Source organism: Periplaneta americana, chromosome 15 (genome assembly GCF_040183065.1).
Source record: "Periplaneta americana isolate PAMFEO1 chromosome 15, P.americana_PAMFEO1_priV1, whole genome shotgun sequence".
In the NCBI taxonomy this organism is placed as follows: Eukaryota; Metazoa; Arthropoda; class Insecta; order Blattodea; family Blattidae; genus Periplaneta; species Periplaneta americana.
Window position 1 is genome coordinate 128,747,673 of NC_091131.1, and position 27,873 is coordinate 128,775,545.

A 27,873-nucleotide genomic window follows, 5' to 3' on the forward strand; every position below is an offset into this window, starting at 1 on the left:
CTACAACGATTGAACAGCAATTGTTTCCCATACATGTGAAAATTTCCTTCTTCGTTCCTGCGGTTGACTTGCGAGATCGGACAATAAAGTAATGAGACTGATTTTCTTCCACCTGACGAGGCAACCCAGCAGCCTCCTACCAGAGAAATGTTTGACCTTGATTCTTCCTCCATCCGAATTCCAACTGGCATCACCTTGCAAGTCGTAAGTGTGGAGTAACTGCTTGATTGGTGGAGTTGTGTGTTTGCCTCTCGTCAATACAATGAAATCGCGCAATATCGCGCTTGTGTAAAAATCGGTGAAAATGCCACGACAACGAATGGAAAGCTTCAGCAGGCTTTTGGAATTGAAGTGATGTCAAGAGCACAAGATATCCGATGGCGTAAAATGTTTGCCGAGGACAGAACGTTGAAAATGAAAATCAAACTGCACGGATAGATGACAACATTGCCAGGTTACGTGAAGTTGTACGAACTGATAGGCGTTTAACAGCCAGAATGATAGCACAAGAATTGAACATGAATTGGCAAACAGTTCGCCTCATTCTAACTGAAGGCGTGGGCATACGAAAAATGTGTGCAAAAATTGTTACAAAAAATCTGACCGGGCAACAGCGAAATAAACGGAGAAATATGGTTGCTCATCTGCCTCAACACTGCCGCAGTTTCCATATTCATCCAACCTTGCTCCAAGTACCTTCTTTTTATTTCTCATTGTGAAAGGAGGCCATTTTCAAACAGAGAACGTCTAAAAGACCGTAACCGAGACATTAAGCAGTGTCTCAAAAGATGAGTTTCACAGTTGCTACTACCAGTGGCAGCAACGTTGGAATAATGTACAGTCTCAAGGGAACTACTTTGAAGGTGATCACATTGTAATTGGTTAAAATGTATGTAAGCTTAAAAGTGTTTTTTTTAAACCAGTCTCATTACTTTACTGTCCGACCTTGTATTAATTCTAATTCTGCATTAGAGGTGCCTCGGAACAAGAGATGTTACATTATTTTTGGTGTGATGAAATGTGGAAAAATGTTTGTCCATCGGAGCATTTTTTATTTATCACGTGTATCTACTTAAATGAAAACATCTCATAGTAGATCACTTTGCTATCTTAAACGTTATAGATCGTGTGGAAATGGATTTACACTACACACACCAGCACTGTTATGTATAGTTAGTTGAGAATGATGATAGGAAAAGAGAGTAATTTGCGAAAGCCTGACCCAAACAAGGATTTATCGAGTAGTGACGGTGCGTGCTATGCGTTCAATGGTTCAGAGAACCCTCAGGAAAAACAAGAAAAAACAATTTAATTGTTTAAATAAATTTATTTATATTTTACATTATCATTCTTTGTTTCTTGCACATTTTTAATAAGTTTACTTCCGACTCTGATGTATTAATTTTTTTATTTTGTTATATTACGACGCTTATCAACATCTCAGGTTATTTAGCGTCTGAATGAAATGAAGGTGATAATGCCGGTGAAATGAGTCCGGGGTCCAGCACCGAAATTTACCCAGCACTTACTCGTATTGGGTTGAGGAAAACCCTGGAAAAAACCTCAACCAGGTAACTTGCCCCGACTTGGATTCGAACCCGGGCCATCTGGTTTCGCGGCCAAACGCGCTGACCGTTACTCCACAGATGTGGACGCTCTAGTGTATTTTTATCGTATGAAAACCTATGAATAGCAGAGATCGAATACATGCTTACGAGGTTCAATTTCTCCTCTGAACCTCGCCGAGCCAGCTTCCGGACTTGCGTGCGGGGCGAAAGGTAAGGGGGGAATGCTGTAGGGGAAACCTATGTATGCGCTGGTAAAAAGACCTGCGCACTGCGCTGAGCGCAGCTGTTCAGTGACGTAATAGTGAGACAGCCGATACATTATGGCGGAAACGTAAGAATGGTCGTTCTTGGTGTTTTGGTCTTAATATATTCATCTGTGAGTATGGCCAGTGTTCGTTTCCAAAGAAAATTAATAGTGTTCAATATCTTGTACAAACAAATTTTTCAGTTTTATTCGGAAGATAAGTGTAAAATAAAGAAGCTTGGACTGCCGTTACCTCAACTGGATTTAAAGAAAGCACAAACAAGCCGAGTCAAGACATTTTGCAGGGCTTTTAATGTACAAAAATATGAAAGAAACAGCTGGATTTGCAGTTGTGAATCTACAAGTAAATTGTTTTATTTCCCGTGCCTGCTATTTGCTAAGGGTAAAGATACAAACTGGACATGCACTGGCGTGTCAGATTTAAGCTATTTGACACCGAAAATTAAGAAGCATGAGGAATGTATTGCTCATAAGTAGACAGTGGATGTAGGATGACTTATCGTTGCACATTCATTATATGTTACATTTTTTTTTCCATTCAGACCATTGGCTCAACAGGTTTTAAACGTAAACAACGACGCAACATGGTACTGTATCTCCGTACAGTCAGAAGGAAAAGAAAAATGACGTACTGTAGTACTGTAATACATTCCTTGCAAGGTTTATCCCTCGTTATCATTGATGAAATTACCAGCGTTGCAGTAAATGACGATATATTCTCGTAAGTTGTCGAAGCTGAATCGTCTTCGCCTATCGCTTAAACAGTTTTTGTATCGAGAGAATGTTCTCTCTACATCACACGAAGTCAGTGGTGCATAGGAATAGTATGAGTCAGTGTCTGACATTTGTTTCTGGTCTATCAGTCTATTGCGTATACCAAGCATGACTAATAACCCACTGTTATTTTTAAGAACGCTCTGCAATTTCAGTTTTACTTTTTTCAGAAACTGGCCCCGGAACTATATGATTAATTTTTCCGACACTTCTGCCATTATGCGTAGAGCTTTGTTAATTTCTAAACCAGATTCTTCCAACTTCTTAAATAGCTTGTGGTAAACATTGAAAATTGTTTTTTATAAGCTGCAAACTTTCCATTAACCGAGCGGACATTAGTGCTTTAGCCAGTGCAATCGAAGATGCTTCTTCACTGTCTAATGTGTTAATTATTCTCTGAATGGTATGCGTGGTATAATAACAAGCAGCATCTAACCAAGTGCACTATCTTGTTAGGATCGGACTTGGGGGAAGAGATAAGTCAGGTGACATGTCTTTAAATATACATATTCTGGACGGAGCTTTTCGAAATATTTTCTTAGTGTTAGCTATGAAGCTGTCGACGTCACGTAGAACTTCAGCCACTGTATGAAGAGCATGCGCTAAGCAGGTTATGTGAACCATGTTTATATAATGGTTTTGTAGTATGTTGTCTGCCTTAACAATGTATGGAGCAGCTTCCGTAACAAAAAGCAACACATTTTCATACCGAACACCACTAGGCCATAAAAGAGACAGATTTGTGAAAGAGAGTTTCAATTGAAGAGTGGTCTACTTTTTGGAGGAGCTCGGTAGTTAATAAAAATGTCTCCTCTGCTTTGTTACGTGACAAAACACCTACAACCACATTAGCCACATGTCTTCCTAAAACATCAGTAGTCTCATCAAATGAAACACATATTTTGTTGTTACTTATATGTTCTCTGATTCCGTTTATGCTGTCGTTATAACACTGAGTTACATATTTTTTATGTAGCACGGACTCGCTCGGAATCTGCTGATGTGTGTATTTATGAAGAAAATATCTAAATTGGGGATCACTCAATTTATTTAGAGGAATATTTGCACTAAGCATCATGTTGCAGTTAATACAAAATTTCATCTGAAAGTTTAACATGTCTGAACAGCTGAACGCTAAAATCAGCTGTTAGCTCTGCCGATACTATCGACATAGTTGGAATCATTGAGAACTAGACCTTACTGAGCTTGATTTTAGCACAGTCTAGTATATACAGTCACGAAGCTTAATACTTACTAAATATGCAAACATAGACAGTTGAAATATGCATCCTCTTATATATGAAATATGCATATGACTCTTTCCCTAGCAGATCATAAAATGTATTGTACTTTTGATATCATGTTATTTTGAAAAAAATTAACACCTTCCTTCCACTATTGAAATATGAAATACATAAGGTTTATATATTATTTTCATAAAATATATCACCTTCCTGGATCTTTCGGAAGAAGGATAACTCTAACCTATTTTTCTTACAATTTATAGTACTACAAACGTCTCCTTGTCCCATATTATTATTATTATTATTATTATTATTATTATTATTATTATTATTATTATTATTCAAATTATTATATTTTAGCCATTTACATTTATTACAACCGATAACGAACATTTCACAGTTTACATAGCTTTTTACAAAAATGCGAAATACGTCACAGTCAATGCTTTTTCGATCTAGACCCGGCCGCAATGTTTGTTCGGATTTTCTACTTCAGTGTATGGAGCTCAGTGAAATATTATATTATAACTTTATTGCTTATCATTGCTAAGCTATAATTATTGTAATGTGTCCATAAGTTCCGTTTACTTCTTGTTGCATAATATGTTGCAGAAATAATTACAAAACTGTGTTATTTTAACGTGAAGAGAATTTTACATGTTAACATAATCTGTTCGCGTCAACATTTCAAGTTTAGAATGGAAGCTATTTTGAGGTTTAATAAAAAAGAATTTATATTGTGATTTCAGTTTAGCACATCTACCTTCCTTAATTTTAGACAAAACATTTACCATACCACTCCTATGAAATTTGTGTACGGTACGTACAATTGCGTTACTTCGTCTCTTAAGTAGTAGATAAATACAATAATTCAGTATTAAATATTGTAGTATTAAAATTCAGACAAATTGAATGTGCGGGGTATCATACATGACATTATGCTTAATTATAATGTATAAGTTAATTGCGAATTTAGGAATATAAGTTAAATATACTAAACATAACCTATAATTTTCATATGAATGGCAAGGCATTGGAGATCACTAAATTTAGACAGAAAGGGGCAACTGGTACAGTAAACATAACCTATAATTTCAACATATCTAAATATCCGTGCGGTGCAATTGAAAATTATTGAATCGTGCATAAATGAATGTACAAGAATTTCGCAATATTTAATCGAAATAAAGGCAGGTATTACACATACGAACAACGTAATTTTCACACCATAAATAATATTACATCTTAACTCGCAAGTGAATTATGTCCGAAGTGTCTCATAATCATTGTTTTAAATTTTATTAATGGAATTACACTACATTTTAGAGAAACATATGTTACTGTTTATGCATTCCAACTAATTTATATGGTTGAAACGCAGTCCTTCGTGATCCGGTTAAGCGAGTTACATGGTCTGCCTTACGGCCTGTATTAGATCACGATGGCTGTGGCACAGTCTATTGTTCCTAGTACTCACAGCGGTCCAAGCGGCTAGCAACTATCGCGAGATTTGCCAAAAATCATCCCAAGCTTCGTGACTGTATATAGTAGACTGTGATTTTAGTACAACAATATCAAAGGTGCCGACAAGAGTTGTCCATACTGTATCTTCTTTATACTGTGGTCTGACGTTAGCGTACCTTGTACACTACACAAAACTCACAATTTTTAGAAATATGTCTGAACTCACCAACCCATGGTGAAGTGAGTGACAAGGTGCGCCACTTCATGGGATGTTTGTTTAACCTCTGTGCACACCACTCTCATCTCCTGGTGCTGCTGGCGCTGCTGACTGCCCGTGACGTCTCCTGTCAGCCCCAGGGACACTGCCATTCCATGACTGTTGTGGTATCTGCCAACAGACATAAAATTATGAGCGTCAAGTACGAAGGCGGCTTGGTTCATAGCGTTTTCCCGCATGTATAGTAACGTCATCACGTGAGTGAGACATCTTTATTCAATTAAAACCAGTCTGAAAAATATATAGGTCTACATATCTGTGTGTGTGTGTGTGTGTTGCTATGATTTTAGCCAGAATCATGGAGCGTAATTAGTAATTATGTTTACGTCTCCCTGTCTAACAAAAAAATCAAAATTAAGTTTCATAACCTTAAATTCGTTCCATCTTAATATCATTTACTCATAACACTTTGATTTTTTGTAAGACTATTACACTTTCACTACGTCATACTACTTTTGACCAATAAAACGTAGGAAAGGACGTGTTTTAACCAATCATGGCTGTTTATAGCTACAATTTTATCACTTCCCTAGCATTTGTTCTTCGTTTGCCAACATTTCAAACTGCAAATTCTTTATGGTAGGTACTGTAAAACATGCTTTGCGATTGTCATTTGTTTCCCGCATAGATAGTTAACTGAAAATGACGGCTCTGTTCAAACGTTTTGGTAAAGCTAACATTAGTGAAATGGAATTTTAGTATGTCAATTAATACTTATTTTATTGTATTGGAGTATTTTATTTCTTCTAATCTTTATTTTCTTCTGTTTCTATCACCTTTCTACCATTTGTTTCTTTGTTTGCCAACATTTCAAACTGAAAATTCTTTACTGTACTATATAACATGCTTTGCGATCGTAATTTGTTTACCACATAGACAGTCAATTGAAAATGGCAGCACCGTTCAAACGTTTTGGTGAAGCTAACATTAGTGAAATAGAATTTCAGTAAGTCGATTAATATTTTATTGTGTTAGAGTACTTTATTTCTTATAATCTTTATATACTTTCTTTTAATCGTGTATTAGTCAATTAAATCCTACTCGAGTTTTGATTTTCTCTAGATAAATCAAAACCTCTAGTGATATTACTGTTGATAAATGAAAAATGACATGTTTTAAAATGATCTCTGAAATGGAACGCATACGCGAGTCCTTGCAATGGATATTGTGACAGATTTAACTGTGTGATATCAAAACTCAATGACCATTTATTTTACTTCGATATTTATAATCACACTAAAAGGATGTTGAAGAGTATTGAAGAAAGAAAACATTGGCAGACAACAGAGATTTTACAATGATAGACAACTAGACATTGTCACATGATTCATTCACAGGCTACTCGTAGAATTATTTTGAAATGAACTAACAAGGAGAGGACAAGCTCTGTATATCACCGAATAGAATAAGATTGTGTGAGATGAAAGTACAAGACGTACTGTTTAAAGTCATACCTGATATGGGTGGCCAATGGCCCCTCGTTTTGGAAATATTGGCTATTGTTTGTGACATACTTCCGTTAGATGCTCAATAGGGAAGCGTTAGCCTGCGTACCAGCGTAGCCCATATAGTTGGATGCTGAGTTGTTATCCAGGCAACCTGAGTTCGAATCTTAACTGTTTCTATATTTTTTCTTTTAATAATGATTAATATTGTGATCACAGTTATCTATTTACATACCTATATCATATTTCTCAATGTATTGAATGCTTCATCATGTTTTAAACAAATTACTAATTAACTAACATTGTATTGTAAACGATAAACAATGAAATACTGCTCACGTAGAAAGGTAAGATGTGTCACTGGCGTCTGTTCTATTTCTGTAGCAGCTATTCCATTTCATTTTGTACCCGATTCATTATGATGTCATAAAACACACAAAACATAGATATTTCCTGCACCATGCACAGCAAATGAAAGAAGGTTGTCCACAGTCACACACATTTTTCCGCACTTCTGCTGCGAAACAGATATCCTTCACATTCACAAACACTTCTCGTTCGTTTATCAATTTTAATGCATACCACGCATATTTCAACATGGCTTTGAATATAGGAACTGACAATTGAAAGTGAATTAAAATAATAATAATAATAATAATAATAATAATAATAATAATAATAATAATAATAATAATAATAATAATAATAATAATAATATCAAGCTTTAAATATGAGAAGGCATTAGGGTTAGAACTCGGCTTGCCTGGATGATAAATCAGCATCCAACCACATGAGCTACGCCCTTACACAGTCTAATGCTTCCCTATCGAGCACCTAACGGAAGTATGTCACAAACAATAGCCAATATTTCCAAAACGAGGGGTCATTGGCCACCCATACCAGATATAACTTTAAACAGTGTGTCTTGTACTTTCATGTCACAAAATCTGATTTAATTCGGTGATATACAGAGCGTGTCCTCTCCTTGTAAGTTAAGAAAAAAAGATTATATGTATATTTTTTTTCATTGGTCATTTAATCTCCCCTGTTATAGCTCTTGCATACGAATGCCTGTAGGCGAGGGATCGACTTTATGGACACACACACTAGACATCGACACATTTGTGGGCCTCCCCTAGCTTGGAGTCAGTGAAGCGTAGGTTCTTCCACTGAGATACTCACAGAACAGGGCATTAACAAGGGACATCCATATCCGAGGCGGGATTCGAACTCACAGCTCTTCGGACCGCACCGTCTAAGGAAAGCGTGCTTTAGACCGCATAGCCACCCGGCCCGACAAAAATGGTTACCTCCGCGTAAAATAACTCTTTTACTTATGTGTTTATAGCCGTCAATCCATTAATTACTTCATAATTTTTTTCACGCAGATTTTCATTATTTAAATGTTTCATTCATTCATTCATTGCCATCCATGTATTTATTAAGTTCATTTATTAATAAATGCTACATTAATTTGTTCCTTAATTCAATTGTTCATTTATTAATAAATGCTATATTAACTAATTTGTTAATTCACTCAATATGTTGTTCAGTTATTAATAAATGCTAGATTAATTAATTCATTCACCCATTCAATAAGTTGTTCATTTATTAATAAATGCTACATTATTTAATTCGTTCATTCGTTCAATAAGTTGTTCACTTATTAATAAATGCTAGATTAATTAATTCCATCACACATTAAATTATTTGCTTATTTATTAATAAAAGCTACATTATTTAATTAATTCATTCATTTATTCAGTAAGTGAACAACTTATTAATAAATGCTAGATTAATTAATTCGATCAATAAGTTGTTCATTTATTAATAAATGCTACATTATTTAATTCGTTTATTCGTTCGTTACTTTATTAAAGTACTTATTTATTTCTGTCTTACTCCATTCATTCATTCATTCATTCATTCATTCATTCATTCATTCATTCATTCATTCATTCATTCATTCATTCATTCATTCATTCATTCATTCAGTACTTCTATTCGTTAATCAATTAATGTATTATGGGCTGATTAACCCAGTCATTGGTAAAATAATTCTTGCACTCATTCTTTAATTCCATCCATCCATCCATCCATCCATCCATCCATCCATCCATCCATCCATCCATCCATCCATCCATCAATCAATTAGTTGGTAACTTTCAATTTCTGTTCTTTCACCCATGAATGATTTCATTCAACTTTTTATTCCTTAATTATTTAATTCAATCATTTGAGGAATATAACGAACCCCTGTGACGAGCTGGCGGATCCGGCGTGCTGACCCGCGCCAGGCTGAGAGGTGCTGTTGGTGATCCTGAGGGTGGTGTTGTGCTTGTGGAAGGTGTAGGATCGCCGATAGTCCAGGGTGTGCCAGTGCTGCGACGATGTCAGCCACGACGGGAACTTGCACTTGCTGGGGGATGCCGCTGCAACGCAAGAAAGAGAGAACACATCCACTGATTATACATTATACTGTAGTCAACAAACGTATACGGGCTATTCCATATGAAATCGACTAGTAAAAAACCTCGCATTATTTTATACTCTAATTTTTTTCCTACTTATACAAAGTGCTGAGGAGAGTGCACTTTCAAAAATATACTATCGAAAGTCAAACGGTTTTCGTATTATTGAGCGACAAATTTAGCGTATTTTATAAAACAAGCCTTTTCAGCGCTCAGAACTCTGGAACCATTTACTGCAGAACGTTGAACGGGAGCTTATTTTGTAGCTGACATCTGGTAGGTTATATTAAGAAGTAATCCTTATTTTTATTGTACACAGAGCGACAGATAATCTGATTTTACTTACTTTTTTGCTTTTTGCTCAATTGTAAAAATGTAAAAAAAAAAAAAAAAAAATTGAGAAAAACCCTTGCATTATTAAGAGGAATTCGGCATTGTTTGCTTAGTGGCACGACAATAAGTTTCGAGGGTATTAAATAAATTATTTTCACGCGCCTAGACTTGAACGGCGCAGTACCGCATGCACTGGCCGAGAGCTGAAGATAAGCGAGCGTTGAGCGTCATTTTACTCGTGTTTATGATAACCTGTGATAAAGCTAGCACAGTCATGCGCTGCTAGACAACACTTCACTTGTTTATGTCTCCTGGCCTTGCTTGCCCCGGCTAGCTCCCGCCTCACAGTCAGCTGGTTAGTTCACGCGCGTACTATCTATTTTCTTTATTTGATATTTTCAATACTTTCTTATCAACGTACCATCAGTAAAAAAATATGTGTTTATTTGTACTTTCAATGCGGAATCTAACTATATATTTTAAAAATATTTTTTCCTTGGCAAAGGCGTCTTAATGAGGAAAAATCTAAATTTCTCCATTTCCATAAAAAGTAAGAAAATCTGTTTATATGTCAATATAAACTTTAATTTCTCAGCATCAAAATAAACCATGATTTTGATCATTGGATGAAAGAGTTTCGGAGCTACAACAGTTTAAAGTTGCTAATTTTATGAAAATACTATAAATTTAAATATTTTTAATTTAAACACTATGAAGTTCTGATGCCTCAAACTTTGCACAAAGCAATGTATCACAGTTCTCTACGGACAAAAAAAGTTTCATTGTATTTAGAAATTGTAAGGTCAATTTTCTCTATATTTCAGTCGATTTGAGATGGAATAGCTCATACATTTATATTAGCGCTCCCAAGTGACTGCTAGCCTGAAGTACTCAACAGACAAATTATGCCTTCAGCGCTACGAAAAAGCACAACAATTAGCCTACATTCTTTCTCCTTGATCCCATCCTGAACCATTAGAATAATTGATATTAGAGAACCTCAAGAATCATTTATTTTACAGAACTGAATTATAGAACAATGTAACAATAAAACAGTACTTACTGTATTTTGCATAAAAGCTAAGATCATACCTAAAGAATTAATTATGAATTTATTACTTTTCTTTATTACTTTCTGCAAGGCATAGTGCCATTAAATAACTGCTGTTTTATTTGGAATAATAATAATAATAATAATAATAATAATAATAATAATAATAATAATAATAATAATAATAATAATAATAATAATAAACATAGATAATTACAGTAATATCGAAATAGCACTCAATGTTGTTAACAGAAGAGACGATACTAGGGAATATTCTACTGGCGCTAAATGACAACTGTGTGCAGTATGGAATGAAGATAAATTCCAACAAGACGAAGACCATGGTTGTCGGAAGAAAAATAAAGAAGGTAAACTTGCGAATTTTACCAGTAGACAGTAGAACAAGTGGACAGCTTCAAATACTTTGGATGTACTATAAGCAGTAATATGAGCTGCAGCCAGGAAGTCGAAGGGAGGATAGCAATGGCAAAGGAAGTTCTTAATAGAAAAAGGAGCATCTTCTGCGGACCTCTGAAAAAAGAACTATGGAAGAGACTAGTGAAGTGTTTTGTGTGGAGTGTAGTGTTGTATGGGACAGAAACATGGACATTACGACGAAGTGAAAAGAAGCGACTAGAAGCATTTTAAATGTGGATACGGAGAAAGATGGAGCGTGTGAAGTGGACGGACAGAATAAGAAATGAAGCTGTGCTAGAAAGAGTGGATGAAGAAAGAATGATGCTGAAACTGATTGAAAAGAAAAAGAAATTGGCTGTCTCACTGGTTGAGAAGAAACTGCCTACTGAAGGATGCAGTGGAAGGAATGGCGAACGGAAGAAGAGTTCGGGGCAGAAGAAGACAGAAAACAAGAAAGACTGGAGAATGCTGGGTTTCCAGTGAAAGACCTGTCCTTGGGCAGAACACTATGAATGAATGAATACTTAATACTACTCGGTTCAAAAAGTTTCCGGAATATATTTTTTTTTCGCCGAAATATCTAATGTTATGTCGTATATTTCTGTTTCTGGTGCTGGAATAATTCATGATGTCACTTCTGTAGAAATTTCATGATCATAGTCACTGTTGTTGTGTGGCAACTGACTATTGTTGTTTGTGTGATATTGGTTCGCCGCATTAGTCTATCAAAGACGACCAACGCTCCGGTAGATCTTCAGAGAAACGTTTATACCAGGCATAGACCTGCGTTTTTTTACATTGCTGCTTCACCATAAGCTTCTTCAAGCTTTCTTAATGTCTCTGAAGGAGATTTGTGCAAAACAATTTAGACATTTGCGCGTTGCTCTGTATCCTACATTCTGAAATACGACGAAAGAATATCACACAAACAACATCAGCCAGTTGTCACACAACAATCTGACTATGATTACGAAAATTCTACGGAAGTGACATCATGAATGATGTAAACACCAGAAACAGAAATATACCACATAAATTTATTCATTTCGGCTAAACAATATTATATATCATAGGTAATCACTAAACGAATTATTGGAAGAAACAATTTCAAATATATTACAACAATACCTCACAGGCTATTTTATTGAGAAGAACGAAGTATGATGCATAACAACATTAGGCTTTTTGTACATTCGTTATGGAATGAGTTTCTTATCGGTTGTGCTGCTTGGCTAAGCCTGCTCTATCATCCGCAGCACCGAGCATTCATTTCCAGCAACAAGTCCGAAACATATGCTTGGTAATGGTCCGATATCTGAGTCGTCTGGTTCCCCTCTCCGGATTCGGGGCTTTCGCCGTGGACCTCGAAATCGTCTAGCTAAACCTACCGTCCCCATTTGCCATTTACCATCTTCTGAACAAACCACGAGGAACACCTGCCATGGCGGACAGTCGATGCGACGCCGACCGGACATAACAACTCCCTAATCTAATATGAATTATAATTAATAGCTTAAATTTTCATTTCCTAAGCACAAGAGCAATAAAGTCTGCATATTTGTTAATGAATATTATCGCTATTGCTCCACATCATGTAAGCATTCATGTCATTAAGGCACTTACCTGTATCGTTTCATCCTGCACTTTTCATCTCGTGAGTCAGAAACAGAAGGAAGAATTCTTGCCGTGAAATTTTCAACAGTTAAAATTAATATAATTAGAAGGAAAAAAAGTATCATTAGTTACTCGACGGAATGTGCATAACTTGTCCAGACATTAGGTCACACTATCTCTCGCTGTACGCTAGCTAAATGCGTTTCCATGATAACTCATAATAATGTAGTAGCCTCACATTGCTATTGTTAATGTAGGCATTATGACATGTGTTTCCACGTGATAACCTACTTAAATACAGTACAATCCACAGACATATTCACCCTCCGAATGAGTCTTTCGCCCGAATTCTGAAAGGAACAAGGAAATGAAGAAAAGAGAGGAATAAAGAAAACAATGACAGACTAATGATCACGACATGTTTTTGCTGTAGTGTTATAAGTGTTAGTAACCATGCTGTTTAGTCCATCGCTGTGGAGTCGGCCTCGGTAGTGTACTTGATATAGCACTGCCCTTCTATGCTCGAGGTTGCGGATTCGATCCCGGCCCAGATCGATGGCATTTAAGTGTGTATAAATACGACAGGCTCATTTCAGTAGATTTACTGGCATGTAAAAGAACTCCTGCGAGACAAAATTCCGGCACACCGACGACGCTGATATAACCTCTGCAGTTGCGAGCGTCGTAAAATAAACCATAATTTTTTTCCAACGCTATGGAATATAAAACGAGCGGACCCGAATTCAAATCCCGGTTGAGACAAGTTACCTGGTTGGAGTTTTTTCCGGGGTTTTCTCTCATCCAATTGAGGCAGAATTGCTGGGTAACTTTCGGCCTTGGACCTCGAACTCATTTCGCCATCATTAATTCACATATCACCATCATCCATACAATAGCCCGGGTTAAGTTCACTGTGCGGCGTGCTGTACTTGTACAAGAGCGCGGCCGTTCGGCTACCCAATTCTTCATAGAATAGAAGTGGTAAGCATAATAAGCCTCAGGCTGCAGTGCAGGCCTTCGGGTCCCTACTCTGTACGAGAGAGAGAGAGAGAGAGAGAGAGGGGAGAGGGGGAGATGTATGCTGTTTATGTGCACAGACGGCAGGGAGATGTGACTAGAAGAACCTTGTAGTCTTACTTTCCCCCCCCCCCTGGCGTTTTTCACATCACAGTGGTTTACCGTAATACCCATCGGGCTCCTTGAAATTGGTACCATCCTAGCATTCGCCTGGAGGGACTTGGATAAGTACGAAAAGCCCAAGTCAGTAAATTGATGCATGCATTCACACGCCATACAATACTAACTTTGTTCATGAATAGTATAACTACAACAGGCACTAACAGCTGTAGATCTCTATGGACTAGCGATTACCATGTTAGCTGCTGAAATTGAGGTTTGCTGGTTCAAACCTCCCGAAAGCGATTGAATTTATAGGACGATGAAATCCTTAGCATGACATTCGGGAGGGAAGTAAAGCTGTAGATTCTATATCGTAGCCTATATACCGTAGATGCGAAGATGCGGAGATTTCGTAATAGCCTGATAAAAGGATCTGGGCAAATTTTGTAGACTATTTCTCGGCTGCGTTGGATTCCAACTCTGAATAAACTCTGCAGCTGAAAGCATCGTTTAGTAAAATGCAGTGAGGGGGCAGTTCAAAAGTCCCTAACAGTATTAAAGTCCGTGGATAAATTTAGTAAAACAGATTCTGTGACTGACCGGAGAAGAAAACGAAGACGTCATGTGTTTATAGAAGAGGAACTTGATGAAATAGGAGCTGCCTTGGAACGTAGTTCTCGAAAATCTCTTTTCTGGACTTGAGCAGTTGATGTAAGTCTTCAAGCTGTATATACGACGATGCAGTGAATATCTCACTATTGCAGAACACTACTGTACTTTCTAATGATATCTCACGACTGTACAACATTACTGTACTCTCCAATGATCTCACGACTGCACAACACAACTGTCCTACTCTGATGAAATCTCACTCACGACTGACTGCAGACTGCAGTGTTGCCAACGCGATTCTTATAACCTCGCTAAGATATAGTGCAGAAACCGCTAAATAGCTATATTGTCAATGTAAAGATAAGATTATTTTACCGCTGTGAGTGTTGAAAAACCACTAAATCCTTATATGAGCAATAAATATTTCATACATTTTACCCGCTAAACTAACATTGAAAAACGCTAGATCTAGCGGCAAAACTGCTAAATTGGCAACACTGGCAGGTTACAGGCGGGAGGAGCGCCGCGCTTTCATGGTTGGGAATGCCGACGATTGCATGGGGCTCGGCTCACCGACTGGCCGAGCAATGATTTGGGACTTTTAAGCTGTCCGATCTGTAGTTCCATGATTACTCCGAAAAATATAATTATTATCTATATGCACTTTCATTTAGATCATGCATACATTCTTTGAGAAGTGCTCGTTGGCTTCTGAAGATATGAAAGGGATTAATCTGTTAATTTGTGAAAGCTTATATTTTCTGCTGAAATGCCTATTAATTGCTATAGATAAGACCTCAAGGATCAAATTACTAGACTAAAGTACTATATTGTTATATTAGGCCGTTGTGAAATAAGAGAGGGAATAAAGAAGAATTTCCATGATAATTTATTATATAGCTTGTACAATGGCGGTCCGTCCTTTGCGTTCAATGTTCAGAGAACCCTCAGGAAAAAGAAGGAAAAACAATTTAATTATTTAAATAAATTTATTTATAATTCACACCATCATTCTTTGTTTCTTGCCCATCTTTAATAAGTTTACTTGCGGCTCTGATGTATTTTTGTCGTATGGAAACCTATGAACCGCAGAGACCACACATATACGAATATATCCTTACGAGTGCTTCCGAGGTTCAATTTCTCCTCTGAACTTCGCCGAGTCAGCTTATGGACTTTAGTGCGGGTCGAACGCAAAGGGGAAATGCTGCATGGGAAACGTGTGGTTGCGCTGGTGTTTGGACCAGCGCAGCTGTAGTCACGTGATCGTGAGACAGTCGACACGTGAAAGACTTCGTGATGCAAAGCGCAAGTTAGCTCCAATCTGTAGCTGAGATCACGCTTATTGATTGTTGTATTTATTAATGGTTTCTTGCAATCCTTTAAATGTCCATTTAGTCTTTCTTGATGTCTTACAAGTAAACCTTCAGGTGGGGTAAAAAAACAAAGACTTACCTTTATTACCATTGGATTAAGCATTAAAAGCAATGCAAAATACGTAAATTTTACAACTCGAACGCAATGAACACCAGAGATCGCGACAAATCAAGATCAAGTTGACATGGGCTACTTAGATTGCAAACAACTATACCACGCAGCAATGCTAGACGCGAGAGCGAAGACAGTACTGCTATAGACGCGCTGTCAGCTAGTTTGTACCTTGCAGTTTATTGTGTAATGTTATGTTCAGTGAGCTGAAGAAGATGAACCCAGTGAATATAGTGATTAAAATTTTGGATAAACTAAATGAAGAGGGTTATAAGGAGACAGACTGTGCAATGTCGCTGAAGGAACTTGAAATTGTTGATAATATATATGACTTTTTAAAGAGTTATGAATCGGAAGCAGTTGAAGAAAATCATACTCTAGACACTGATGAAAATTAACCATGAAATTATGACAATGTCTTGCCTCATGTACGAGAATGGGAGACTAAAAAAACAAATACTACGTCAGAAGAGGAATTAAGTATTTCACAAAGTTCTGGTTCTCAATACGTTCCGTCCCCTCCCAAAACATCCCGAGTCATTGACTTTCAAGAAAAATGTGAAGTAACAGAGTATTGGATTATGTCAGGTGTACCGACAAACAAAAGAAAAAGTTTAACCATAGGTCATGGAGCGGTATGGAGCATAAATTCACGTGGTTAACACACGAAAGTCAACTGTCAAAAGATTGCAACTCATAAGTCGTATTTGGTGGTATGATTTTGGACAGTTTGGACATGTACAATGATGATCAAGTGTTTAATACAGACGAATGTGGGTTCCATAAGGAAATGCCTTTCGGCACAACATTAGAACGTCAAGGAACCAGTAAAGTATATGGTGTCGTGCAATCCAAAGGGCAACTACACATTCCTACACTATAACGCCGGTGGTTTCTAAAGCTGGAAAACTGATGCCAAAGTTACTACTTATTCTTCAAGAATCGAAAGGTATAAATCAAAGAGCTGCGGAACGCATTTTCCTCAGTGACAACCTTGTAGTAAAGTGGACTTCGTCGGGAAAAATGACCAAAAAATATGGATACAATTCTTACGAGAAATATTCCTTCCTAATTCTCCAACTTACAATCTTCTGCTGTTGGACTCGTATGGTGTCCACTGCGACGAAAATACAATTAAACAACTGTTAGAAGAAGGGGACTATGGTCTTGAAAAACTAGTAGTTAAAATCATACCACCAAATACGATTTATGAGTTGCAATCTTTGTACAGGTATTTTTTTTTAATGTATAAGCATATGATTTGACACATTTCTCATAATGTAGATTTTGATGATTCATCTGATACATTACAACAACGTAATAACAATATACTGAAACTACAGTCGCTTGTTTACCAGCAGTTTCTTTCTCCACGATCGCAACAGGCGCATGGGTATGGTTGCGTGTTAGCTGAATTGGGATCCAGAAGTGGACAACGTTTTCAAAACACTACAGAGTACTGTATCCGAAATGTACAAGGAATATGTACGATTTGTGCAAAATCAGCCTGTATAAAGTGCGGGTGGTGTACTGACAATTTGTGATTCCAACATTTTGCATTAGCTATCACTGTTGTGCGACATATGTTTCTGGTTAAAAACAAATCAGATTCTGGAATACGATGCGTTAAGTAACATGGTGACCACATCATCCTTTCCTTCTTATGCAGTAATCGCTAGTTGAAAGTTTGTTTTCTCGCTGCTTGAAGCCTCGTGCTCTGCGCTCTGTATCGCACTTGATAATTGCAGTCGAGTTGCGAAATTTTAGGATTATTCATATTTTATTATGCTGATTCCAAAAATATAAGTTTCATTTTCATTGTTTTTTACCTCAGGTGAAGGTTTACTTGTTAGTCTTAATATATTGATCTGTGAGTGTGACCAGTGTTCGTTTCCAAAGAAAATGAATAGTGTTCAATATCTTTTACAAACAAATTTTTCAGTTTTAATCTTGGAAGGTAAGTGTAAAATAAAACAAACATAAGCACAAACAAGCCGAGGTAAGACATTTTGCAGGGCTTTCAATGTAAAAAAAATGAAAGAAACAGCCCAGGCCTGCTATTTGCTAAGGGAAAAGAACAAGTGTGTGCAATTGGAGCTGGATATGCACTGGTGTGTCAGATTTAAGCCATTTGAAAATTAAGAAGCATGGGGAAACTATTGCTCATAAAAAAATTATTTCAAAATATGTATTAAGTTATATTATTACGGAAAGGGATATATCAGGAAATAGAAAATATTTTAAAATACGACACTAGTAGGCCTTACTTCAGAGGGTGGGAATCCTGCTTCGATGAACGTCGATCCGAGCAGAAGCTATATGTAGCTCTGTTACCCCACTGTATATCTCTGCAGCTTGACTAGTTTTTTAGTTTGTAATTCAGAATTATTGTGATCCATGATCAGGGATAAATGAGGCCATTGATGCTTATCGTGTGCTATTTCTAACACCTATATTCTTTCAGTTTAAAATAATTTTATTGAATACATGAGGTGTAGAAGCCTAAAGAACAAGTGTGTGCAATTGGAAGTTGATTTATCTGAGTGAAGTTGAACAGGCTGGCAGAATCAGGAGCTAGTCCCTCGACAAAAAAGAATACAAACAAGAAAAACCTTTTAAAAGTGGTGAAAAATTAACACGCTTAAATGTTTGGGGGGGGGGGAACTCACTTTCCATGAAGACAGCTGCTGAAATTGAGTCAAGAGTACAATGTTATTTCGATTTCGAGTATATTAAATGCACGAACAGAATAAGAGAGAACCGGTCAACTGTCAATACCAGGCCAAAAAGGAGAAAAAAGTATTCTTGAACTGTGTGGAGATATTTGTAATAACAGCCATTCGCAATGAAATGCATAATTAAAAAGAAAAGGGGGGAAGATGTGTGACTTTGGTGATATAATTATGTGACTGTGTTGGAAGACGTGTTGCAAGTTCTACAGACAAAACCTGATACAAATTTGGAAGGCTTAATTCCATTATCTGACAGCAACGGTTAATATAAATAATGTTACTTTAATTTAATTAATTTAGAAATATTAATTATAAGTATCTTACACTGGTCACCGTTTTATTTTGCTTGTAGGTCATTTTAATGATGCAGGGCTCGTACAGAATAACTCTTCTCGGGTTCTCAGCTAGGTGAGTTGGAGATCAGCTTCCAAGCTTCCGACGGCTAGCTCTGCCATCTTCTTCAGGGACGAAGTGATGTGGGACCACGTCTAGCCGGTATATATGCAAAAGTAGGGATTCCCGCTGCGGGCCAATCAGGAGCTAGTTCCTAGTCCCGACCGCCAGACGCATTCTGGTTGGTGGACACGGCAGCCAATCAGGGGCTACTTGCTGGTCCCGACTGTCTGCCATGTGCTGGTGGTCTAAGCGTATTGATGGCAGGTTTCCATGCTGTACTCAGCTGTAGACCACCAGCACACGGCAGACAGTCGGGACCAGCAAGTAGTCCCTGATTGGCTGCCGTGTCCACCAACCAGAATGCGCCTGGTGGTCGGGACTAGGAACTAGCGGGAAGCCCTACTTTTGCATATATACCGGCTAGACGTGGTCCCACATCATACATAATAGCCAAATTGGCTAGTCTCTTATACATGAGACAACTCATCTCGCCTAAGGTATTCCGTGGTTTTCCTCAGGCGTAAGACAAATGTCGGGATGAGCCCTATAAGAAATGGGCCACGGACCTATATGCCCTTCCCCATACATATTCCACCCTTATTATAAACGATGTATGCCCTAGTTCAGATAATATAAATAGTCTATTAAATATACGAGGTCACTTAATAAGTCGCAAATTGAAAGGACAGGGACCTCTCAAATTGCAGATTAGATTTCACGGCGCTTCTTCCGACGGCCTTCACATGCTTTGTCATTGAACAACAGATGACGGCGTCTTGCCATTCTAACGGCAAACACCAGCCAACTCCTCCTCGCCCCGTTCCGTGATCAATTGATCAATGTCAGCCCCCTCGCGTATGTGGTACCTAAGAGGTTACGTCCAATTTCGGCTTCCCCTTCAAAATTTTCTAGAGCTCCTTCAGAGGAGCAGCGTAACCCGGAGTGAGACTAGTGGCCAACAGGCTTGGAGCTCACATATTTAGTTTTGTACAGCCCCCAACCCACTTGCAAGGACGCGTTTTGCGTACCTTTTAAATTTTCCTCCCAATTCTCCTTCGATTTTTCGATTTTTTTTTTTCGTCCCACATCAACTCCAAGTTGTTCAAAACCAGGTGATTCGACTCATTACCCATCTCCCCCGAGTCGCCTCGAGAAGAAAGTTCCATGATGAACTACAGTTGCCAACCATAGACGAGTTCATTGCTCGACTGGCTAGGAACCTGTATGCGGAAGCTCGTGCTAACCCCAACCAGCTCATATCTGGCCTCGGCCAGTATGATCCTAGGTTACGGCGTAGACACCAGACAGGTCCATTAGCTATACTACTGAGACAGGAGGACAGGGAGGCTGGCGTTACTCCCAGGTTTTGGTAGCCACGACTCAACTCCATGAGACTCCTTGGATAGTGCAACCGCTTTAAAATGACCTTGTCTTAACTGGGCTGAACAAAATCCCTCCCTAACAATATCTACTTTTGTTGCTCGATGGAACTATCATAGAGCCAATTGGCTAGTATAGATCCATCGATTCATAGAGTCATTCCACCTAAGAGCCAACTGGCTAGTCTCTGATATTGAGACAACTCATCCTGCCTAAGGTTTTTCCGTGGTTTTCCTAAGGCGCTAAGACAAATGTCGGGATGACCCCTAAAAGAAATGGGCCACGGACCTGCACTCATATCCCCATTAATCTCCCTAATTACTTTAAATTAATTAACTAATTACATCTCTCCCCCTCTTCGTAATTGAGCCATCATATAGCCAAATGGCTTGTCTCAAAATTGAGACGATTCAACAAGGCTCATGACAACAATCACCTCCCACATAATAGCCAAATTGGCTAGTCTCTTATACATGAGACAACTCATCTCGCCTAAGGTATTCCGTGGTTTTCCTCAGGCGTAAGACAAATGTCGGGATGAGCCCTATAAGAAATGGGCCACGGACCTATATGCCCTTCCCCATATATATTCCCCCCTTATTATAAACGATGTATGCCCTAGTTCAGATACTATAAATAGTCTATTAAATATACGAGGTCACTCAATTAGTCGCAAATTGAAAGGACAGGGACCTCTCAAATTGCAGATTTAGATTTCACGGCGCTTATTCCGACGGCCTTCACATGCTTTGTCATCGAACAACAGATGACGACGTCTTGCCATTCTAACGGCAAACACCAGCCAACTCCTCCTCGCCCCGTTCCGTGATCACTTGATCAAATCTCAGTCCCCCTCGCGTATGTGGTACCTAAGAGGTTACGTCCAATTTCGGCTTCCCCTTCAAAATTTTCTAGAGCTCCTTCAGAGGAGCAGCGTAATCCGGAGTGAGACTAGTGGCCAACAGGCTTGGAGCTCACATATTTAGTTTTGTACAGCCCCCAACCCCTTGTAAGGACGCGTTTTGCGTACCTTTTAAATTTTCCTCCCAATTCTCCTTCGATTTTTCGATTTTTCGGTCCCACATCAACATGCCTTGTCATCGAACAACAGATGGCAGCGTCTTGCCATCCTAACGGCAAACACCAGCCATCTCCTCCTCGCCCCGTTCCGTGATCACTTGATCAAATCTCCGTCCCCCTCGCGTATGTGGTACCTAAGAGGTTACGTCCAATTTCGGCTTCCCCTTCAAAATTTTCTACAGCTCCTTCAGTGGAGCAGCGTAACCCGGAGTGAGACTAGTGGCCAACAGGCTTGGAGCTCACATATTTAGTTTTGTACAGCCCCCAACCCCTTGCAAGGACGTGTTTTGCGTACCTTTTAAGTTTGTCCTCCCAATTCTCTTTCGATTTTTCGATTTTCGTCCCACATCACTTCGTCCCTGAAGAAGATGGCAGAGCTAGCCGTCGAAAGCTTGGAAGCTAATCTCCAACTCACCTGGCTGAGAACCCGAGAAGAGTTATTCTATATCAAACGCCGGGAAAGCCTGAAGTCACACAGGGATCGTACCTTGCCACATGGTACTTGAAAACATTACCAGTTATTGCTACAATCAAAGTCGTCGCTTGAGGATGAATTGAATGAAAATATGTTTGTAAATTGAATTAATTTGTTTCCTATGTATTGTATATGTTTGTATAATTTGGCTGATGAATTGTATATGCTTTTAAAATGAATAGTAGTCTGTATAACTCAAAGATGAATTGTTTATGACTATAAATTGAATTAATCTACTTGATATGAATTGTACAAATTTATATAGCTTAACGAAAGTATGCTTGTAAACTGAATTAATCTGTTTACTTTGTATTGTATATGTTTGTATAGTTTGGCTGATGAATTGTATATGAATCGGGGATTGCAGAAACAGCACATGTCAATACATCACACATAGTGACGTGCCGTTTCTGCAATTCCCGATTCATATGCTTTAAGTTGAATAGTAATCTGTATAGCTCTATTGATGAATTGTTTATGTTTGTAATTTGATGCAATCTGCATATATTATCAATTTCTGTATATCTCAACTGATTGAATTGTTTATGCCTTTAAATTGAATGAACTTACTTGCGACGTATTATATTTTATAGCTCAACTGATGAATAATCGTTTGCGTTTGTAAATTTAATAATCTGATTGGCTATGTACTGTATATTTTTAGTAAAGCCATCGTTGTAGCTCAGTCGGCAGACTTGCTGGCCTGCTGATACGGAGCTGCGCTCGGGCTTGGGTTGGATCCCCCGTTTGGCATGATTGATTGGTTTCTTCCGAGGTTTTCTCCAGCCGTGGGACTGATGCCGGATGGTCTATGACGAGTCCTTGGCCTCGCTTCACTTCATCCCCGTTTGGTGTGATTACCTGGTTGGGTTTTTTCCGAGGTTTTCCCCAACCATAAGGCATATGCCAAGTAATTTTGTGCATGCACATTTGTTCAGGAAACAGCTGGGTTTGAAGATGGCCGCTACCAGCCAAGACATGGAGAAAAACAGAGGTTTTCATAGTGACAAATCGAAGGTTAGAAGTAGGGACCGGGTTTTTATGTAATTACATATTATATTCCTTTCAACCTAACCGTATAAAAATAACAAATCTTTGCGAATCTTGTAATTACCATCAGTATATTAAAATTTGGTACTACATATTTTTACATATTTACCCCACATTATATATTATGGCCTGTTAATACATAAATCTACATAGTTAGGGGGTTTATTAATTTTTACTTCTCTAAAAGGGGGAAAAAACTTCTACTGGGGAAGTTTACAATTTGAAATACACAGATTTAAAAAGCCTTTTTACCTACGCAAGAAAAGATATATTTCGAGACGAAACATAAAGTCCTTAGTTCCAGGAAGTAATAGAGGCACTCACCCCATACCGCCCATTGTAAATATGAATGAACAAAAGGCAATCTTTCTCATACAACTACCTTGTATTGTAAAAATCACTCAGAAAGTAGCGTTGTCTTCATGCACTGGAGTATGATGAGGACGACATGATTTGTCTCGAACTATAATTGTTCTGCACACGTCTTCTAGCCATTCCCATGCAATTTGCAACCTTACTCGCCCTCTTCCTAATCCTTCCATGGAAAACCTATTTCAAGTCTGACATGAGCCGCAATAAAGTAGCCGACGTTTGAAAAGAAGCTGGAGTGAAGGAATAAACTGGAAAGATGTTGAAAGATTAAAATAAATAGCTTTTCAGGTTATTGCTTGACTTCTTTACTTTAAATTTAGTAGGCCTATACGGATATGGACTTTTCAGAGCAATTAGAAAGTATGGTTCTCGGCAGGAATAATCCTACTCTTCTGAATGAGACAGGAATGTCACTTTTCAAACAACAGTTTGTAAATACCTATAGTTTGAAGTTTTAGTAGGTACTTTGTTTCTTACAAGGAACAGCTAAAATGCACGTGTCCCATATCTCCTCTTATTTTCTCCTAATCCAGTAAAGCGAAACAGTGCTTGCAGTACTGTTGTGTCATTCATTTCATTCAGTTCTCTAGTTTTAGTACTTACAGTATAAAGTGCAAGTGAGTTTATTTATTGCTTTTAACTAACTAAAATGGACCCTGTATCTTCAACCCTAACGACAAACATAAAATCATGGATTGCGATGGACGAAGCTTTCCCTACAGATGGAAAAATAGTAATGTGTCAAGTGTGCGGTAAAAAAAGTCGGGTGCTCTATGAGATCACAACTGGAGAGTCTTACCTTTCCTATACCTGCCAGATATTGATATTAAATATTTTCATGATTTTACATATTTTGGTACATATTCAGCTTATTTTTCTTACATAAATATGTACATATTTCACACCTTGATATTACATAAAAATCCGGTCCCTAGTTATAAGTGAAATAGACATTGGCGATTCAGATTATCGGTCAGAAGATATGCAGGAGACAGCAAGTGTGTACGAGATGAGTCGAAGTATCATGTTTACATGGTTTCGCATACTGCAATAGAAGTTTCGACCTGTTATTGTGAGATGTTTGCCGTTGACTGTAGGGCAGCAGATAGCATCTTGTTGCATGCATGTCGAGGCTTATGATGAGAATTTTGTATAATTGTAAAGTATAAATTTACAAACACAAACATGTTTTGTATTGTTCCTGGGATTTTGGTCAATAAAAAGCATCTCACAGAATTTTAATTGATTTATTTCTTTAGAAATAGTCCTATTTAAAATGTACATTTAAACTGAGGATTTATTATTTTACCTATACCGAAACATATATTCGTGTACAACAATAAGAAACCATCGGGAATCATCCAGCATAAATCGAAACAGCATCCACAATTTTTTGTTCTTCATGTCAAATTACTAAAAATGGACTTAACACGTTTTGGGAGAAAGCTCTTCAATTCATTTTGTTCACATCAGGATTAGAAGTGCAGTGGACAGGCTGTGAGAGTAGCAGGAATATCAGTTTAACACTGGGTTACTGTCACTGTCTAGCTGAATGCCTATGTCTTGTGGAGAACGCGTAATAACACGACATTAAAAGAATTTAACGCTCTTTTTGGAGCAGTAAGTGCCACCTGCCCCGTCTGAGATGGGCAGTAAAACCGGAGGGGGTCGGGTACATAGAACGCTTTATAGTGATGAGTCCATGTCACAGCTGTGTCGGCGAGGGGGGGCGGAGGACAGCTGATTAATTGAGCTATTGTCAGGACTTGAATGGGACAGGAGGAGGGGGCGCGATGACCGCATGCGATAACGATCCCATGAATAGATCCACTTTATCTCCTAAGACCGGACTCCATATGTCTTCTATCGTAATCTGGGTGCTCGTTGCCAGATCGGAATCTGGGAAGCATCATCCCTACTTACTGGGCCAAAAGGATTTCGTCCCACTCTTGCTCCTTATTCAAGCCTTTACTCTCACGGACAGCAATAGGAAGGCCTGCCATATGGCTATAAATCAGCGGGCTAGTGTTCGATTACAGCTCGAGAAGTAGGGACTTTATTTCTCTTTTATGAGAATGTGATGCATAACCCGTGTTTTTCTTATCTTGTTTCACTCACATCTTTGGGCCATGCTGATGACCTGACCAGCGACTTCCGCTATTTAAATCTAGTATACAACCACAATTATCATATTAATTGGATAGGCTATAAAATGAGCCAAAAGGCCTTCTTGTTAACAAAATCCAGATACGCTCCTTTCTGATCTTTACTAGTCTTGTCAGTGTGAAAAATTTAACTTTAAGACAGATTTTATTAACTTGGATGAGAGGGTGATGCTAGAATACGTAGTAAAATTGAATTTTAACGTGAGCGATAAATGGTTTATAGATTTTGTTGAGAGGTCTCCAATTCAGGGACAGGTTCTTTCATGTAATATTTTAACGTAAGTCTATGACAAAGATCTCATTCACTTTCGAAGGAATGTCATGTCTTTCGTGATTACAGTAGTAAGATACGTTGCTTGGGAATATTTAATACTGATTTAAAGAAGTCCCTTTGAGAGTGAGAACAGAGCAGGCCAAAACGTACAGTCCTTGAAAGTTTATATCATCATCATCATCATCATCATCATCATCATCATCATCATCATCATCATCATCATCATCATCATCATCTTTATTCTCAGTTTTTGGAACTTCACCTTAGATATTAATGATAATATATATTTTATGCTCGACCATGCCGAAATGTAGTAATTATACACCTGGTAGCAGCCCTTTAATGGACCTCATTAAAGTACACCTATTCATTAAAGTTCAGGTGTTCCACCAATCAGAAAACACCATTGTAGCAATATGAAAGCGCGAGTATCGATTATTCTCGGATATGCAATCGAAAGACAACTAGCGAAACGTCACGGAGGCTGGAAATCCAATACTGTCGCAGGAGGTTATGTTCTGTTACTATAATAATTAGCGTTAATTGTAAATAATATCCAAATAAATTCAATTTGTCATCTCGTTTTTCAATGTCTAAATCAATTTCAAGGTTATATCAAGATTAATGTTTATTTTACTCTCTAGATTGTATCAAGGTCAATGACATTTGTTTCTCGGAAAAAATCAATACTTTCGCGTCTGCGCACATCTCACAATTTACGAGATATTGCACAAGGTCAGTTCCGCTCCCCAGTCAGATAAGGATAACATGAATACTTATGAATAATTTCAAGTTAGAAATATGGTCGAGCATAAAAATTCGTATGAAACTTGCCTATAATGGTAATTAAGATGCTTGCGCTCGTTTCATAAACATACTCGCGTCTTAATTACTACCATTATAGGCTCGTTGCATAATGCACTATTATGGGAATTCGTGATGTAGAGTAGGGTTGGCACGACATTGGATCTCTAAAATTAGTAACTTATTTGTGTTCGTTGTGTTATATTATATTACACCATGCTAACTACCGATAATGAACTTCTGCTATTTGCGAGTGTTCAAGACTGAGGACAGAAAGGACTAAATTATTATTATTATTATTATTATTATTATTATTATTATTATTAGTTATTTATATGTGATTACCAGGGAAAGGATTTATATGTAAATACATATTTACTTATAAAGCTAATATAATTTATATTTTGCATTATCTTTATGTTTCACAATGTGTAGGGTTGAAAAATCCTACTTTTATTTTCCATATTTTTCCATATTTTAGAGTTTAGTACATATTTTCGTTAATTTCCATATATTTTCCATATTTCATATAAAACAGTCCATATTATATTAGGTTTAACAATAAAACAAAACAAAATTCCATTAACTTTTAAAAATACATTTCAACAATAGAGATTTAAACACATGTTCAGTAATCCCTTTAACATCAGAGTTATTTGAAAATTAGCAGTCCTATCAACAATGGGAAAGTAAGTTACAAAACTGTATTAATTTAATTTAAAATTTTTAACAGACTTCACTTGTGCAGCTCAACAGTTAAATGCCAGTCAGAGTACACATAGGTTCAGTTTTGTAAATCATACTATAAAGACGGTAAATATGCCAAAAGTACGTCATTCAGTCAATTTAAAATCAAAACTAACAAGTTACATTTCAGAATTTAAAGAAGATGGTTTATCAACTGACAATAAAATATTATTTTGTAATTTGTGTCAGTGTGCAGTATCATCTACACAAAAGTTCCTGGTGCAACAACACATTACAACTAGTAAACATCAGGCCA

General features: G+C 37.7%; 1 protein-coding gene across 2 annotated transcripts in view; it reads right to left on the bottom strand.

Annotated features, from left to right (window-relative positions):
* Positions 1-27,873, bottom strand: part of LOC138715328 (uncharacterized) — a 1,341,767-nt gene that overhangs the window by 41,013 nt on the left and 1,272,881 nt on the right. For both annotated transcript variants that reach the window (XM_069848117.1, XM_069848119.1), the window contains 2 exons: positions 9,292-9,469; positions 5,542-5,703 (listed from right to left, as the gene is read on the bottom strand). In XM_069848117.1, the coding sequence (XP_069704218.1) occupies positions 5,542-5,703; positions 9,292-9,469 (340 nt within the window). The remainder of the gene's footprint in view (positions 1-5,541; positions 5,704-9,291; positions 9,470-27,873) is intronic.